We start from the raw sequence: 19983 nt of genomic DNA, 5'->3' as shown, positions 1-19983 counted from the left end.
GTTGCCAAAGCCTGGAGATGACACTCTGGGCAATTCCAAGTTCGTCTGATACTTCCAGTTGAGTACGCCCACATTCCAGACGGTCGATAATTCTACCACGTAAAAAATCATCCAAATGCGTCCTTTGTGTCATAACTAGAAATTTTCATATGATTCTTGAAGATGTGTGTAGTGATTTTACAGGTGATATATTTATTTTAGAGTTCGATTTCCGCGTGACTCCGAATTATCCATAATTTATGGACATGAGTGTAAATTATATCAGGGCTGTGGAGTCGACAGGGAAAATGACCGACTCCGATTTCTGGAATTTTAAAAACTCCAACTCCCTTATATATATATACATATACACCTGTATTACAGCTTATTTTTAATATAAAAGTAGTAACAGATGCTACAGGAAAAAAAATTGATGGCATAGCAAATTATTTATATTAATTAGCATTTATTATGAAATGGAAAAACCGGCATTAGTTATTTCTAAGAAATAGTATAGCTACAGCAAGATCTTTGTTGGGAGTTCCAATTTGATAAACTTGGAGCTGAGAAGAGCCTTTCCTCACTAACTTGAGTAGGAGGAAGAGCTGTTACTGTTAGGGCTACATCTTTTAACTTTTCGGGATAGAATTTTTTATAAGTTCTAAAAGAGGTGTTTTGCAAGCAAAATCATATTTCTCTATTTCTTGAAAGGCCATGTAGAAATGTTTGTATTTTTTCGGCTCTTGGTTCTTTATTTTCATTTGCTTTGCCTTAGCCTTTTCAATATTATCCAAAAATATTTCTCAAAATCTAATTCATCAATGAAAGAGGATGATAGAGACTCAGTTGCAATGTCTGTAGTTTGACTGTCTTGATTCGAATTCTCGAATTGTTCTGAGAAAAATTTCATTCTTAATGAAAGCTAATAGATGGCTTTCTTTGTCTTTTTAATTTGTTCATCATCCAAGAAAATTCAGTGTTTCGGATCTACGTATATTGAACCCAGCAAGATCTCATTGTATAGCAAACTAGTTTCTCTTTTCTTCATTGAAGAAATTATTCCTTCTGCAGTAAACCCTCCATTTCAGAAAGGACAAACATCCCATCCTTCCATTCTCACCTCCTGTCAATTCTTCAGATTGCAGCTTTTTTTGTGGCTATATACAGTCAGTGTGGAAAGAAGAGTTTCCAATTCTGCAAGATCATTCCACTGTCTTTCTGTTAATGAAACATTAGGGTTATCTACATCTTCTAAAAAAATTTTAATTCTAACAACCTCTTTATCATGAAGTATTTACTTTCTTATTGCGTTGCTTGATCAGTAATTGCTCCTTTTCCTGCTTGCTTCCTAAGAATGGCATCAATTTTGGGAGTTCTTGCTGCTTACCTAAATTTACCAGTGAAATTTGTAACTAACTTGTATTTCAGTTTAATCACTAATGGCAAATATCACATCCATCCTCCTCCCTTATATTTATTTATTAATATGCCAATAGAATAGAAAATAACTATTTATTAATGTATGTAGTCCATAAATAAAAATAATAACTCAGCTTGTTATTAATTTTTTAAAATTCATTTTAATTTCATTTCAAATTCAAACTGTCCAACAAAAACTGGAGTCGGAGTCAAAGTCAACCTGTTTTTAGCTACTGCAGCTCCTTTTACCCCAAAATCTGCCTGACTCCTGATTCCGACTCCATAGCCCTGAATTATGTGCATTTTTACCTGCATTTTATTAAATTTTTTTCTTCAAATTCATCATTACTGATATATTTTTCATTCAATTAATTCAGTTTTCACTTTGCAACAAAGCAAAAATACATAAAATCTCAATATAGTTTTATTAAAAATCGAAAAATATACAAAAATATAAAACATAAATACAGTTAAAACAATTTAAAGAACAACTTTTATAATTAAAATTAAAGTTTCTATGCAAAAACAAGCAATTCAGCCAGCGGGCAAGAAGGCAGATTTTTCGGTGCAAAAAACTGAAAGTTTACTTTTGGTCTCACTTGGCAAAAATTTGTTGTGAATGCTATAATGAGTCGATATATGGGATAATTTAATAACCAGAATTGATTAATCACGATTTTATTCGCAATAATAAAAGAAGACGTTATCTTTATTTTTGCAAAGTATAGTTTCTCTAGATCGGCAACAAATCCACTATTCTCTAAGCTTCAAATGTAAACAAATAAACAAATATGGCTGCTAAAAATTAGGCTTAGATGCACTTAAACAACTTTTAAATAGTTGATAAATCTACAACTATTACATGCATGTTAACTAAAGGCACAAAAAACCTTAACCAGATAAGAGCAACATAATTCAATCATTTTTAAAGAAAAAAAAAAAAAAAAAAAAAAGGAGAGAGCTGATTGAGCCGAGTAAATATATTTATATACCCACTCTCACCAAAAATATATAAATATATATATACACTTTTGGTGCGACCGATTAAAATAAAAAATGGAGGTACAAAACTATATATATTGTTGCGTTTTTCTTTTCTGACAGCAGTTGTTACGTTATTTTCTTCCTTCATGCTCATACGGTGTTCATGTGGATTTGGAGTGAATAACGACAACACTTCTTGATGAAGTATCAAAACACACTTTATTGGCAGGTATTAATCAGGACAGCTCCAAAATCACGTTTAACAGTCATCGAAGAAATACTATAAACATGCTAACACAATCAGCGACACTATCAGGCTATAATGGTGGAAACAGCTTTACTGCAAAGCACCAGAGTACAGTTCCTGACTCTGCTCAGTCGTTCTCTGAACTCTACATACTCTTGAGATTCTCCAAGCTACAACTTGCGATGCACTCGACGACACGCAGAGCACAGCTGCAGACTCTTCGGTTCAGTCATTCCTGGAGCTCAACACGCTCTCTCAAACATGCACTAACTGCGATACACTACGAGACTCTTTCGGTGCACTCAACGACCCACTCGGCACTCGCTGCCCGGCTATCAACTCGATTGACCCACTAGAGGAGACACCAGTTTAATACTAACTAACCCTCCACGCACCAGCAGGGCCCACACAGCCCCCAGCCAGTGTTCGAGAACACTCCGAGCCAAACCCGTCCCAGAAGGCCCCCCACCACTCCAATGCAACCCCAAAACCGCCCTGCAGGGAAGCCACCCCACCGTACCTTTACATTTCGTAACACTGCCCCTTCACAAGGACTGCACGTTTCGGGCAGTATAACCCTTGGTCAGAAGCCAAATTCGGTACAATCAAAATGTTTTAAAACATACAGATAACATAAACAAAGAAACAGATATTTACACTATGTACAAGTTACATACACAAATTAAACACATCACAATTTTAAATTTCTACAAAATTAAAGTTCAGAATGTATTTCAATCTCAGTCTTTTCATTAATTTATACCCGGGTCAAATACTTTTCCACTGCAGTTCTCAGACGCATTTCTGTTTTGCATATTACAGTCTGAAGATTCAGTCCTTTCAAACTTTTCATCCAGTGGAAGATGTGAAACAGTTTGTTCATTACTCTGTAGTTCATTCGCAGCATGCATACAGTTCACCTCGGTATTTTTATCAGATGGTACATGCTTATTTTCCTTCATTTCCTGGTAATCAGCTCCAAATTCTGCATCAGAGTCATGAACGGAACCCAATACTTCACAAACACAAGTATCCAGGTTTAGAAGCAAGTCCTTGTCTGCACAATCAGCACTATGAGATGCACACATAAATTGTAAGGTGGGTGAATTTTCTTGCAGTACTGGAGCACACTGCCTCAGCTGTACATCAGCTTCTTCAATCTCAGTATCACAGGAACTTTCAGATGGTTCAACATAGCACAATTTGTCTTATAAAAAGATCATATGATTGTATATACTGACTTTGTATCTGGTGGGATTGCAGCAGTATTATCTACAAAGATTATTTGGGAAATGGTAAAACCCTCCACAGTACGGTGTACAGCAAGATGCTAGTGCGTATTGACACTGCTATTAAGATAAACCGTCGAAATGAGTTCCGGTGCAAAATGGTAATGTTCCATCAAATGCAAGACCACATGTGTCTCCATTCACCAGCTGGACTCTGTACAGACTTGAATGGGATCTTTTGCCACACACCCAACATTGCTCCTTCGGACTTGTACTTTTGGAAGAAACACTTATGTATACATAAACATACATAAGTGTTTCTTCTTTATTGGAAATGTTGCTCCATTTTTACCTAATTTACACACATTTCCTCAAGTCCTTTACTATAATAAACAAATTAATATTTCTACTACTCTATGCTTCATTTACTAATTTGTTAATTGTATCAGCAATTAACAAATTAGTAAATGAGCAAATTAGTAGTAAGCTTTCTCTTCATAAAACTAATTTCTTCTTCAATAAGTTTCTCTCCATTTTTGAATTTTCAGATTTACTACAGATTTTTTGTTATTCTAAAAAACTATATGTATTTAAAACGTACAGGAAAAAACTACTAATTTTATTTCTTTAGTAATATCAAAATTCAGAACAACCTCACAAAACGTTATGAAATGATATATGGTACCTTGGGAGCCAGAAGTTTAATTGCAATTTTTCTATAACTTTAACAGTACAGAATATTAAGAAAAAGCATTCTAAGGTCAAAAGTACAAAATTCAAATATCTGTGTATTTGCCATTTAAAAAAATCATAACCTTCTTGTAAAACATATCTGATTCATGATGTTGCATACCATCATGAACACATTTTTCATTTTATCATAGAATTTAAACCATCCACTGCAAGTCTAAATTTTGCCTTCACATCTTGCTAGAACTTTCCAGTTTAAAAGCTGACAGAAAAATTGCCTCAAGAGATTTTTTTTTTTTTTTTTTTGAATACTTAACAACCTTGATTAAGTAAAAATCAGAAGTTAAAAAAACAAAATTAAAGCATACTGTGGTTTTTATGGAGAAAGCTAATACATATCTAAATATTCTAAAATAATTATATGGGCAAAAACTATTCCTATAAAAATACATAAAAGTACACAAAAGCTACATTGCAAATAAATGCTTAAACCTAAGCAAAACTTTGTCTAGCTTTGAAACTGGTGCTAGACAGTTTCAAAGCTAGACCTTTGTGACTGGACATTAATATTAAAATCTCTCAAATGATATGCAGTGAAATTAAATGTAAAAGAATATAAGATGGTAAATATTTAAATTTGGCTGGTGCAGCAATTTTTTCCTGGTTCCGCTTAAGTAGGCCAACCACCTCTCCTTTTTTTCTTCACTCATATGAGTCAAATATCACACCACCGTATCCTCTCCAGCAGCATCTGGAGTACTTTTGAAACTTTTTGGTCATCTCCTCAGGTGCTTTTGCAGATGGCTGCTGAGGTAACCCAATTTTGAAAAAATCATGGAAAATCTGCTCATAAATTCCACATAATCTGACACTCTCATTCTTAACATTCCTAGACACCTCAGTAAAACATGTCCAATGCACTATAGGTTCATTTAGAAAATTAAATTTGATGCTCTAAAGTCACTTATTATTTAACCCCCCCCCCACCACAACCAACCTTTTAGAACTGAGCAATTAACTGCCACAAAATCATGCAAAGACATATTACAACATGACTAATATATATGTCTTTTGTTTGATTTCAAATTCACATTTTCAAACAAATAAGTCTTATTTTGCGATGAACATCATCTTTTCTGCAAATTCAAAACCAGAAACTTTCTTCTACTTCACACAATGAGGGAAAAAGACAACTTCCTAATTTTTTATTTACAGGAAAATGTGAAAAACTCTTCATCAGACATTTGTCTCACAATTACAGTTAAGTCATTTGACTGTGTCTGTTTTGCATTGTTCTTGTCATTAAGAATGACGTCGCTACAGAGTTTGCTTTCTTTTACTTTCATTATGTTGTAGTGTACGTTGAAACTTTTAACTATTCTTGGGCAATCAGGACTGTAGACAGAGCGCAATGCTGAGGTTAGGCACGATGCTAAGTTTGTGGCATTCTCTAATGCTTTTTAACCAAAATGTATCGCTATGTACATGAGGAGAACAGCAGCACAGAAAATTGAAAAGGGTACATGTCTTCTACGGAAAAGGAAGGAAGCACTCGGTGCATCATTGAAATAGAAGTATGGCTACTCTAACAATTATTTCTCTCCAAAGCTGGTCATGAGTTTCGAAATGCTCTCCAAAGTTCAAAATTCAGTTTTTTCATGAGTGGTACAGATAATCAGAAAACATTGAAAAAATACATTAATGTTAATTTAGTCAAGTCCATAAGACTGACAACTACTCCCTTTAAAAAAAAAAAAAAAGGAGGGGAGTACGTATTTTAGTACAGTGAAACCTTGGTTCATGAGCTTACTTCATTCCTGAAGATAGTTCATTATCTGAAATGTCTGTAAACGAAAACAATTTTTTCCATAGGAATTAATGTAAAATGGATTCATTAATTCACAGACTCCAAACAATTCCTTAGAAAAGAGTACTTTGTATACATACTGAATCACAATATTATAATTCAGAAGTTTATAAGAAACAACTCACCTGTAGTTATTTCTTCAGATATTTCATTTTCTGTTAGAGGCTTATCGTACAACCTCAAATAAACCTACCAAAATTAATTAAAACTGCAGCCTTACTCACATAATAAACATATTTTAACTAAATCAGTATTCAGATTTAAAAAATATTACAAAAGATACCAATGAAACATAAATTACATATGTCCACATTATTTTTTATATGGAAATAAAATTGCAGTAAGATATTATTATTATTTCTTTGGCTACATGTGCATGAGAAATAACAGGGCAATAATAAACATATTGAAAAGTTTTTTAAAAAATATGTACAGCAGTATATATATATATATATATATATATATATAATAACTACCAATTTGACTTTGGCAACATTGCCACAACGCATGAATGTACATTAGGTGCATCTACATCCATAAAGAACCAGGAGTTAGGCAGTTAAAATACCACAGAATGTTGGCCAGTGCATTTATAAACTGTTCCAGTGGAAGCCTTTATTAGATCTGACTCCATCACAGACACTTACTGGGTACCAAAATGAAACAGTGAATAATTTTTAGTGATATCCCCCTTTGCAAATTTTCAATTTAACATAAATTATTAAGATTCCAAGTTAATAAAATAAATATTCCAGTACATTCTGTCAGCTAATCTTGCCCATTTTGTAATTCTGATAAAATTTTAGTATTATGTTTTTTTCATTTTAGCATATAATTAAAGAAAAAGCAATAAAAATTACCTACTAATCTAATTCAAAACACATGCAAAGTTTTCAGATACTGCTTCATCTCAGTAGTCCAAAACAGACAATTTCACTTTTTGTAGCAATTGGATATAGTATACATTCCCATGCACAATTTGGAGCAAATGATACCGCAGTCTTAACTCTGTACTTTCACATAAAATAAATTTAACAAGCAGATATCATACTTTTTTTAATGTAACATTAATTTTGCAAGTAATTTATTAATTTATTTTAATCATATCTGAAAAAATACAGAATTTTATTATTCACGATATTTTAAATTTATTATAGCTTTTCCATTCTAACTGAAGAGCATGAGATTTCAATAAATCTTTATTTCAGCTTTTTCCTATTTTTAAATATGTTACTCATCTAAAACATTTAAATTTTACATTGCATGTGTATGAGAAATAATACAAAGCTATATATAGTGTTATACATAAAGCTTCTAGAAGTTAAATTTGCTTCATTAACTTAAGAAATCATTTTATTATTTGAAACAGTAACTACACAGCTGTTTATGAAAATTGCAACATCGTGAATCATATGAATAAACTGAAATTAACAGGAAATGCAAAGCAGGATGTCATAGATGAATGATTAGAATTTCTGAGTGACAGCACACATGTGGGCTGAGCAACTTCCTCTGTTGTCATGTTAGCCATATAAATAAAGAGCTGCAGAAGGATCTTAAATGTTTGTTATCTGAAATCAGTAAGCGATGAAGAGTTATTATGTCTCACTAATAAGTGCCCAATAAACAAGTCATGCTACCTGAAAGGAGCAAATGATCAGACAGCAAGAAGAAGGATTTTCTTATCATAATAAAACAGCTTGTATGGGGCATAATGTCTCGTAAGTGATTTTTGAGCATAAGCAGGAAGCTCGAGAGAAGTGGCAGTGGACTATAAAACGTTACACAAGCAAAGGATGACAAATACCTCAACTGTCATGATACTGACAGACCCTGCAGCTTCACCTCAACAGTTAGTGCAACACTGGAGCACTGCTACTAGTATATCAAGATTAACTTCAATGGTTTGCCAGCATCTGTTGCACAACAGATTGACTGCATGCATCCCTTTGCATATGATTCTCGAGATGTAAAACCATCAATGCCTGCAACTATAATACAGGCACTAGCACGATAGATTGCCTTTTCCAATAAATTCCACTTCAATGTGGAAGTTTAGCATATGTTAGATGCTATACATATTTGGCAGACATATATTATTCAGCAAGAATTAACAAAGCTTTGTGGTCTGGTGTGCCATTGGGTGTAATGGAAAATCTTATCTGCTAAGAATTGTTTCCAGCAGCTACTAATCAAGGAGGATGAACAGTGTGGAATCTGTTCTTATTCAATGCATTCTCAGATGTATATTTCAACAGGATAATGTCTGTTCCAAATAATGTTAGAAATGTTTTTATGACTTATTAGCATGTCAATTACCATTTACACACTTAAAAAACCTGTCTGAGTCAAAGCAGTGACAATTACCAATTATTACTGCAATGCAAGGTAACTTTACAGAATACCTATTTCTGGCATTTAATATTCTTGTATTGTTTTATAAATTTAATAAATTTTTTGCATAGGTCATGTGTGGAATAAATTTCATTCAGTTCCAATGATTCCTCCATGGTGTTGCAAATTTGATTAACAGAAGCATATTTTAATTAAAGAAATGACACTAAAAATATTTGAAACATACAAGCATTGAAGATTACATAATTTTTCTAATTCAGTCATCATCTCTTGGCGAATATCCATGAAAATAAATGTGTGAAAATTATAATAAAGAAATAGGTGATGTACCTCAATTGCAACTTTGGCAGCTTTGAAATAAAATGGATGAGACTGTAGTACATCTTCAAGTCGCAGAAGTCCTACATATGCCCTGAGAGTCATTTTCCGCATGCAGTAAGTGTGGAAGTCAAATTGATCTTCGATAATTTCAGAAAAATGCTACACAGAGAACAGATAAAATTAAAAGCTGTCAATAAGGTATTTGTAATACACAAATATCTGAAATTGCTGCAAATTAAGAATTACCAAGATTATGAAAAACCACAAATTTTTTAATTAGGTATCGCATAAATTCATGCACAAAATTTTCTTATTTGAAAATTTATTTTTATACAGAAAGATGAAACTTGTAAAATACTTTAGAGTGCTGAACATATGAATATAGAAAAAAGGTAAAATATAATTACTTATATTTTAATTTATCAATTCACACATTTCACAAGAATAATTTTATGTACTTTAAGCAACAGTGGAACATTTTGCCACATATTTAAAAGTACGAAAAAATAATTACAGTAAATATTTTTGCCAATATATAACAATTTGATTGTCTACAAAGCTCTTCCCCTCAAAAATGCAAAATAAGAAAATATGGCAAGAACAGTTAATTTACATCCTTGTTGATAAAAACAAAAGATTCCTTAGCGAGAATTCATTGGAGTTACTTCAAACAAAAAAAAAGCAGATTTTACGAGTGTCTATATGTGCACGTTATGTAATGTTCATCCATAACTGGCATTAAATCACCCAACTTGGTAACAGTTTCACAGCCTATGGGATGGCATGCAAGTACATTGCAGTTTTTCCTTAACGCATTTATGCTTCCTTCCTATGTTCACAGTTGCATTTTAAAGTCAAACATTTCAAATTTTTCAAGATTTCAAGTCACACAAGATAATTCTAAAGTAATACTCATCTAAGAAAAATAATCCAAAAAAAAAAAAAAGCATTCATTAATTAACTCAATACTAGGTATTTTTTCTCAAAGAAATATGTCACTAATTGCAAATTCTGTGGCAAAATCAGTAACTAACTGGCAAAATCTTTCAAAGCAATATAGACTTACCAATATTCCATTTACTTAATTACCAGCATCTTCAATAACATTCACAATTTTTCCAAATTTAATGTTTTTATTCTATGCTTTTCAGACATTTTAATCCAAAGTTGCCAAAACATCTAAATTTAATGTTAATCACTTCACTTAATTACACACATATATGTACTGAACAACGTATTTTATGACTGATTTCAAGAACCTCAAAAATATAAATGAGCTGCCTAAGTGCCATTTCAACATTAATTTGCTATACATTACCAACAACAAATAAATAAATAAAATTAAATTAAAATTGTTACAAACAGATCAGGAATATGATGAATAATTAAGGAGGACTGTCTCATAATCAAGCCTGTACCATAAATTACAACATGCTGAGATATAAATGACTAATTACTTTGCAATATGCTAGCTAAAATAGAGTTCCCTGCAAGCAAGAATACTGAAAAACTATGTACAACTATTTGCTGAGTTCTTGAGAGTACCTAACAGTTCCGAAGAAGGATTAAATTATTCTTTTATTCCAACTCAAAATACATTTATGGATTCAAATCTTGGGCATATAAGAAGGCAGATTCAAATCTAGGGCATAAAAGAAGCTTCCACTTGGGCTTAAATAGAAAATAATATGCTAATCTAATGCTTAATAAAATTATACAGCTGAAGTTGCACAGAATCAAACTTGCAGAGTTGGCCCTTAGTTAAGGATGCCTGGCATAGGCTAGCTGGAACAGAAAGTTTGGACTAATAGCAACAGTATGGCTGAAAGGCAGAACACATTCTCCTACTGAAGTAGGCCAAATTTCAGCTTAAATACTTGTTTCTACCTTATTCGCATACATCATAATCCTCAAAACACATTCTGGCAGGGAAATCTAGGTGAGAAACTAGAAGGTAAAGGAAAGGCTTGTTCCAAAATAAAAATAACCCTTAGAAAAATAACCCTGCAACTATCTAAAGAAAGTTTTTCTTATATTAAGAATTACAGATTCATTTCTTGACTTTACGATATATGAAACATTTTAGGATGATACTGAAATAAGACATTTTTTGTTGGTCTTTTTAACAAATATATGTGAGTGTTTCAGTTAAGATAGTGAGTGACTGATTAATGTCTATGTTAAGCATTAGTTTTCATTTCAGGAAAAATGTTTTCAGCAACTGTACATCTTAACATTATCTTGCTGCAACTAAATGAAAGGCAAGTACCACAAACAAAAAGAGAAGTCTGCAAGAATTTACTAGAAACTAAACAGTGATTACCTTTAAATGAAGAGGAAAAGAAAAATAATAGAAACAATGTAAGCGGTACCACCTACAGATGAAAAATGGATTCAAAATATGAGTTGATCTCTCATATAGGAATCATAGGAAATACATACAAGAATTTAAGTCACTGACTAACGCAGAGAAATCTTTATGGATATCCAAATTCCTGAAGGAATTAAATTCAACACCCGAGGAAGTTTCCTGGAGGACTTTGATGAAAGCAAAACTGACTTTGTGATTTTCAGATCACAATACAACAGAAATAAGACAGAATAAGGGTATAAAAGACAGAAATAAAGGTATAAAAGAGTGAAACTTCAGTTTCTCTGAGTCTTTTCATGTCTACTGAAATCTCTCTATAACTAAATCTAAATAACTTAAATTTTAATCTGTATTTTCCACCAATTTATAAACAAGTCAGTTCTTAATTCTTTTCTTTCCCTTCATTACAAAGGGTACCAATGTTTAGCTATCAACAAGTCCTCAAAAAGTTTTTTTTTAATAAACTTACCCTATCAACTTCGTGGCATTTTTTTAATGCTTCACCCCACTTTCCAAGCCTTTGATATGATAATGCACATTCAGTTTGAAACCACATACACTGCATCTCATTGAGATTTTCCATTGAAGATACACCTTCCTTCAATAAAAATTAATCAATTAATAAAACTATTTAATCTATATGAAACTCATTAGTTTATTAATATATAGTAAATTATGCCAAGAAATTCAGAAAAAATAAAAGCATGAAATTTTTCAATGAATTATTTGTAATGATTACATGTACTGTGACAGTATTTTGAAAGCAAGCAAGAATTCAGTCATTGTCCTCTTTTTTCAATTGTTGCTCTGGGAAAAAAAACCAATTACTAGAAAATGGCTTGCTTTCAAAACATACATTTCATTTAATGATAATACTTGCAAAGCAAAATATATTCTTGTTATAAAAAAAAAATCTAATTAATTTTTGAGTGCCTAAATAAAAATTCACAGAAACTTCAAAATTTCATTTTTAGCAACTCAAGTTATTGCCACGAAACTACATTAAGCAACTATGGGATGTATTTAAAGATTAGACTTAAAACAAAGCCAAAAGTTTTATACATATACATTCGGCTTTTAAAAGAATGCAAACATACCCTAGTAAATTTAGAGCACATTTCTTCAGCTTCTTTAACCATGTTGGCTCTGAGCATATATTTGGCACATTTAGAATTTATATATCGATCAGCTGTGTCAAGAGCTTGTGCTTCATCTAGACAATGCACAGCTTCTTGAATATCACCTGAATGCTTAAAAATAGAAAGAAAAAACATTAACATCATATAAAGAAAATTTTTACGAGGGTAAGTTGAAAAATAAGTTTCCCCTGTCGAGGACTGTGGTCAGAGTTGTGTATGAAAGTATGAAAGTCAAAAAATAGAATGAGACATTAAAGATATGACATACCTTTATTTTTCCATATAGGTACCAAGTACATTGAGACATTTGTCATATCACTTGATAAGCTTCAAAAAGCCCTCCAGGAAAAAATCAGGGCTTTGTATAGGGAAGAAGCGTTGAACGGCTTGTTTCACTTCAGTATTGCTTCCAAAGTGCCTTCCCCCGAGATTTTTCTTCAAAGCCGGAAACAGATGTTATTTGTGCGTCGAGGTCAATTGTCGGGGCACCCATCGTGCTGACACTTTTCTGTATCAAAGAATGTCGTGGATGATGTTTTGAGCTCGCTCATGTGCGATTCCAAGTTCTTCCACTACTTCATCGATGGTAATATGCCGGTTCGCTCTAATCATGCCATCCAAATTCCTGACATTTGCATCTATATTGGCCGTGCGCGTTCGTCCAGCTCTTGGTATGTCCTCCACTTGCTGACGTCCATCACTGAATGTGCGACACCATCTCCGCACCATTCGCTTCGACATCACACCTGGCCCATAGACTTCCACGAGGTGGTTATGAATTTCTGTTCCTGATACTCCTCGTGCCCATTCATAGCGGATAACCGCTCTCACTTCCTCCTTTGACCACGAATTCAAAACGCACCTTCTCTCCATACCTACCGGGGCTCAAATGAGAGGCTGGTCTCCGCTTTGCGCAGGCACTGCAACAGTGCCATCTGCTTGATTTGCAGCGACCTCTACCCAATGGTGTATCAGTGACTTATGCGTTTTCCTGCTGTGTCGCCTTTTGCCCATAGCCGTTCAACGCTTCTTCCACATGCAAAGCGTGAATTTTTCTTGGAGGACTTTTTGAAGCTTATCAAGCGATATGACAAATGTCTCAACGTACTCGTACGAGAATAATAAAATAAAGGTATGTCATATCTTTAATGTCTCATTCTTTTTTTTGACTTTCATACACAACTCTGACCACAGTCGACAGGGGAAACTTATTTTTCAACTTACCTACGTATATTACATCTAAAATTAAGCTAATGTTCACCTTTTACGTGCCAATGCTCCCAAATGTGAACACAAAGTTTAAAATTTCGATTAAAAATAACGTTCTAATTCAACTGCCTTGTAAAATTACTATTTGTAATCAAAGGCATGCTTGATTTTTGCATGAAAATTGCATTCTCAAAATAAATTTTGTGGTGCACAGAAATTCATAAAAAACAGCCTTTAGTATTTTTGACATTACATTACTTAAAAGTTTCCCCAAAATAGGAAAATAAATCAAAATTTAAAAATGAATAATCAATAATATTAACAAGGTTTGTTTTAATGAAAAAATAAACAAATTCTGACCAAAAAAGTGCTTGATATAAAGGAAACAAATTTGCTTGCTCCCAAATGGGAACACTGCCATCTTTCATAGCATAAAATACATGGCATTTTAAATCATATTACTTTGCTGAAATTCTAGAAAAATGACATTTAAAATTTCTGTTGCTGTTGAATGCGGAGCAGTATAAGATGGAAAAAGTGCTTGTTTAAATCTTTCCAGTGTCTACACCCTTTTGAGGGGTGGGCATCAAATGGGATGCAGAATGTTTATTGCTGGAGGTGGACATCTCTAGTTTTATTTCAAGAATATTTTTAATTTCTGTATCACAAAATACACTGTCACTTTATTTTGTGATACAGAACTCTTCTATGGCAGACATGATGTATCCAAAGCACATTTTAGCTGTAGAAGAAGAGGCTTAGAGGTTATTTTTTTTTTCAGACTTAATCAGAGAATTTTAAAGAAACTGCTGTTGATATCTGACATTTTTCAGCTCATAAATATGGATTCATAACTGATGAAAAAGATATAAATAAGAATACTTTCAAATGTATTATGTCTGCAGATGTCAGCAGACAAACAGAAAATTTGCAATGCTGATTTTTGTTGTTTGACTTCTAAATTAATAAGACAAACAGACGTTTTCACTACTATTTCTGATAAGGATTTCATCAGATACATAAATGATCTTGACATTCTTTTAACTCTGAAAGCGAAAAAGTAAAAATGTTTGCCTTCTAAAGAAGAAAATATCAATTATTGCTGGGGCAAACTTGCAGCTTCATAGAAAAATACTGGAACTGCAGCTATTGAAAAATTTTGACAAATTTTCTCTTAGATAGTTACTTTATCGCCTATTCAAATTTTTACCAACAGACTATTTTATCCATCTGGCAAAAATGACAGAACAAAGAGCTGAAAGTCTAGATGTTGGCGGAAGGTAAAAGGTAATATTTATTATTATTATTATTATTATTATTACTTGGATTACTCTTATTTGGTGGATATTATAATTTACCAGACAAAGATTTATACTGGAGCATGCTAGAAGATTTTATGATTCTAACTATTACTTTAGTTATGTTTAGAAACAAATTTCGAAAGCCTCCACCCCCCCAAAAAAGATTTATAGTGTTGATAACACAAAATTACACATTAAACGCGCATGCGCACAAACATATTCGCAGACGTAAAGGTATTACACGCACTCTTAAACGCCTGTGCGCATGCGTGAACGCGACGCATGCGCAGAAAGTTTGTAGCTTTGAGGTCCGGATTATAGATCATTCTGGATTATGGGTGTCCGAATTAACGACTTTTGACTGTACTTGGAAGTTATCTTCTAGTTATAGTGTGTTTTCAAAACAGAAATTTTACAGTCCACTGTGTCTGTACATATTATTCAGCAATGATTTGTTTTCATAGTGACATGTGTTCAGTTTTAAAGAATAAATTAATGCAGAATTTTTTATTTATTTATTTTATTTTATTTTATTTTTATTTATTTATTTTTTTTTTTTTGAAATGGTTATGTCTTTAACTCAGAAATTAAATTTTAGTAAAGATTTATCTTTTTCTGTAAATGAAAGAGTATGAATGTGAACACTACTTAACACTGATATCCAGATTATGAAGATTTTTCTTTTCCAGCTAATATGGCTCCTGCAGAATTAAAGAAATACCGCAATAAACAACGTAAGGCAAGGAAGCGTGCTGAGCTTGAAAAGGAAAAGCAGACAGCAGCTCAAGAGAAGCGAGAGCAACATATAAAGTCTCGCCAGCAGCAGGATGGAGAAGCTGATGGGGTTAAGGAAGAAGAACTAGTGCCAGAAAAATTAGCAAAGGTTTGTTTTGACCCCTTTTTTAAAAAAATTACAAATGATACTAATGTTTATTGTGTTTTATAGTTGTTTTAACAGGGTTGCCACTCAAACAGGAGAATGAAATTCCCTGACTTTTCCAGGTTTTCCAGGCGCGTTTCAAGAAAATTCCAGTCTATCCGCGTAATGTACGTTGGCTACGCTAAGAGGTAAATTATGGTATTACTTGTATTGTGTAGCAAATTCACTTAATTATTCAATAAATCCCAGAGGACATTTATTCTTAATTATTCTTGGTATACTTTGTTTGATAATTTTGTTTACTTTTCCACTTAAGAAACTTAATAAAATTTAAGATATATACATTGGATAACAAATGTATGTTTTATTTAATTATTACTCATGATCATCACCAGTTCAACACGAGGCTAATCCGGTCCTTATAAATCACAACGCAATGCTAAATAGTTAGGTTAGATTTTAGGTAAATTTAATTTGTGTGAGGTATGTTCTTAAAAAGCACCTTAACACTTGAAAACACAAATATAATTATAATAGTTCTTGTTTCCTCCATTGAAGATTGAGATTAGAATCTTCCCAATCTGGAATAAAATAAGACTTTTTTTGCAGACATTCTGCAGCTAAACGAAACAAAGAAATCTATTTTAATAAATTGAGGTATTTTATATTTAGTTCGCAGCATACATAAGAAAAAAATATGTGCATTAAATTTCGTGATGGTATGTCATCATACTGCTAGAATTAATTTCAAGATTATGCCAGAGAAAATTTCCTGAAATTTAGAAATATTATTTACTAATAATTAATAAATTTAGAGGGAAGAAGCATCATTAAATTATACGAATAACATAAAAATAAAGATAATTACTTAAAAATTGAATTAGAATAATCAACGATATTTTAGCGAATATAGTTATATTACATGGTTAGCCTAGATGACAGATTACTATTTTTTATTTTACTGCAAATGGCAAGGTATTTATTAAAGAGAAAAGTTTAAAAAGATTTTGCGGTAAAATTGTAGTATACGGTAAGGCTTTGGCACGATTTTGAAAATTGTCGCCAAGACCAAAGTGACCCGTTTACTGCGCATCATCATGTCGCCAAATCTATACATGGAGATTATTTTAACCAAAAAACGTCTATGCAAAGAATCTCTAATTCTTTGGTCTATGTAAAGAAGAAAATTTTCCATACAAGTAAAATGCTATTACGCCGCTAGAATGCGGAGGGAAAATTTGCCAAGGGATTTGGCGACGGAACCTGGCGGCCAGAATTTCCCTCTCCGCGATGTGTACCGGAAATTGAGAAACGTGTTAAGAAGAAACGTTCTTTGACAAAAAGTTTTATCAAAGGACGTTTCTTCTTGGATTTTTCGCAATAATTTTAAAAACGGATTTTCGTAGTTCCCCCCCCTGAAAATTACTAACCTATGAATTAATTTACTTGCACCAAAAAATATTTTCTTTTAATTTAGAGTTTAACTACTTGCTCTAAGACTAAACTTCACGGTTGCGGTGCCGTGCGCTACAATATAGCAAGTGGTAAAGTGTCTGTCTCATTTAGGCCGCTCCGCATCTGCGAGTGCAATCCAGAGCTGTAACTCGAGAAATAAACAATCTCGTTGTTAGGCGACGTGTGCACCATGTTATTTTCATTTTTGCGATAAATGCTTATCGACGTGGTGTTCACGTCGCTCGCAGTTTGAGACAAAAACATCTCGACGTGCGTAGCACGTCTTTTTAGCGCAAGTTAGAAATTTTAAAGGATATTCATTTAATGAACTCTTGATAACGTGACCTTCGAACTTCGACACCGGTTTCCAGCTTTGGCGGCAGATATATCACGCATGCACAGCTGTTTCCCTCTATGATGGAACGGAGCCACGTCTGTTGCAGAGAGGTTTTCCTTCTTTACAATACATATTCTTTGATTCTAACCTCCATGGTACCGTATACTAAGATTAAACCCATTTTGTTTTATACGAGAACAGGTACTTTCTTTAGTTCATGCACTGCACATGCGATTCTCAAGAATACTGGAAACCAAAAGTTGCGGGAAACTTGCTTTGACTTTCTAAAAGGCAATCAAATTGGAGCTGCGAAAATTGGCTCTATGCCAGCAGACACTCACGTGATAGGCAATTCGCCAAAAAAGTTATCTCTTCCGACGTCGGCGCAAAAATCGCTTTTTTTGGCGGGATCATTGTATGAAATTCCCTGACTTTTCCAGATTTTGACAAAAATACTTAAATTCCCTGACTTTTCCCTGAATTTTTTGGTCAATTTTCGAATTCCCTGACTTTTCCCGGTTCTCCCGGTTTTCCAGGTAGCGTGGCAACCCTGTTTTAACTTTACAGGATCTTTTTTATGTTCAACATATGTCTGTTTCATGAGAAAATGCTTTCCTCTGCTTTAAAAGGTTATGACGTTTATTAATTCTGTAGAACTGAATGCACACAGAACACATTAAAAACATTGATGCTTAAAAAAAAAATTAACAGATTTTTTGCTTTTTTCCAAAATTAAACTATTTTAGTCTGGAAGTGAAAGCATTCATAAAGACAATAGTTGGTATCGAATCTGAAAAGAACAATAAAATGATACATTTGATTCTGACTGTGTAACTGCAATCTTATTGAAATGACTACTGCATAGTGTTTTTATTACCTCTGATTACTGCATATTATATTGTTAGTGTACCTAAAGTTGAAATTCTAATGCAAATAAGAGAATTTATATTTTAATGAATAATCATATGTAACAAAGTTAAGCTTCTGAATATTTCGACAAATGATACTGCCATATTGTGTTTCATATCATCCACATATATGTTAATAGCTCTGAAATTTGCAAAATTTTTAATGTATTTCAAACTGAACACAGCCTTTTTATTGAAGCATCAAACTAATTTTTATTGATGTATGACATGTAAGGTGCACTTTGATTTTTTGGTCCATTCCTCTGAATGTTAAATAAATAATTTTAGGTTTCAAACCTATCACTTCAAAAGTATTTTTCTGTCAAACACATTTATACATATCCCAGTTGTTCTTTCACTAGAATGTTCTTCCAAGTCATTTTTTGAAAGCCTGCCAAATAGCATTTTAATTCAGGTCTCTTTCATAATAGGGAAATATGGTACTGTAACGTCAGGACACCCGTGTTGGGTGAAAGAAAGACAGGTTGTCTTTTAAATAATTTATTTGATAAACTAAAATAGATTTCTTGATTAAAACATAAAAATAAACTGATCATTACAGCCCTAAATCATACAATATCCGCTGATGCAGATTGGATGCAAAAAAGCATCCTTTTTACTGTAGTTACAGCATAAAAAAAACTATTGTTGTACAGAAACCACTGGCGTGGTTTAGAATGTAAAAGATGCGTCCTGTCACCTCAAAATCACATGAAGAACTCTTACACAAAGATTTCACTCGTTTTGTTATCTGCGAAGAGAAACATAATTAGTTCCTTGTGTTCGGAAACTCCCAGGGGGTTTTATCTGCAGTCCTGCTTCTTGCAGGTATGGTCCATTTCGTCCACGAACAAACAGGAAGTTATGCTTCAGCACCTGTGCCCTCGGGGGGGGGGGGGGTGCTAGTAGCTGTATCGTCACAGTACTAAACCCAGTCTGAAGTCAAATGTAGTATGCAGTTTGGGAAATGAGAGGTACATTGTATTATATCAAAAATTGTTTATGTACTCTCTTATGCACTAGAGCATTATCAAAGTAGACAAATACCAGTTTTTGGAACTTAAGAATCTGGATAGTTACATTTTGTCAAGTACTGTTGGAATAAATCATAAAATTTCCAGTTTACTGCAGGACCATCCATCGATATTTGTAAGAGTTATGACAAGTCTAGTTTTTCAACACATGCATAATATTTGGATAAAATAATTTCACTTGTTGCATGCCCTATAAATGCAGAAGTAAGGTACTGAGTTCTGACCTTATTTTCGTGATGCATAAATAAGCTTTACAAA

At 33.0% G+C, this 19983-nt stretch overlaps 1 protein-coding gene across 1 annotated transcript in view; it reads right to left on the bottom strand.

Moving 5' to 3' along the window:
- Positions 1-19983, bottom strand: part of Naa15-16 (N-alpha-acetyltransferase 15/16) — a 149005-nt gene that overhangs the window by 66303 nt on the left and 62719 nt on the right. The window contains exons 13-16 of the mRNA XM_035353981.2: positions 12560-12712; positions 11932-12060; positions 9101-9250; positions 6541-6604 (exon numbers count right to left, since the gene is read on the bottom strand). Of these exons, the coding sequence (XP_035209872.2) occupies positions 6541-6604; positions 9101-9250; positions 11932-12060; positions 12560-12712 (496 nt within the window). The remainder of the gene's footprint in view (positions 1-6540; positions 6605-9100; positions 9251-11931; positions 12061-12559; positions 12713-19983) is intronic.

Source organism: Stegodyphus dumicola, chromosome 6 (assembly GCF_044657685.1).
Source record: "Stegodyphus dumicola isolate Sdum_Otavi_A_Nest chromosome 6, ASM4465768v1".
NCBI lineage: Eukaryota > Metazoa > Arthropoda > Arachnida > Araneae > Eresidae > Stegodyphus > Stegodyphus dumicola.
The sequence above is the reverse complement of the archived record's forward strand: the minus strand, read 5'-3'. Positions and strand labels throughout refer to the sequence as shown.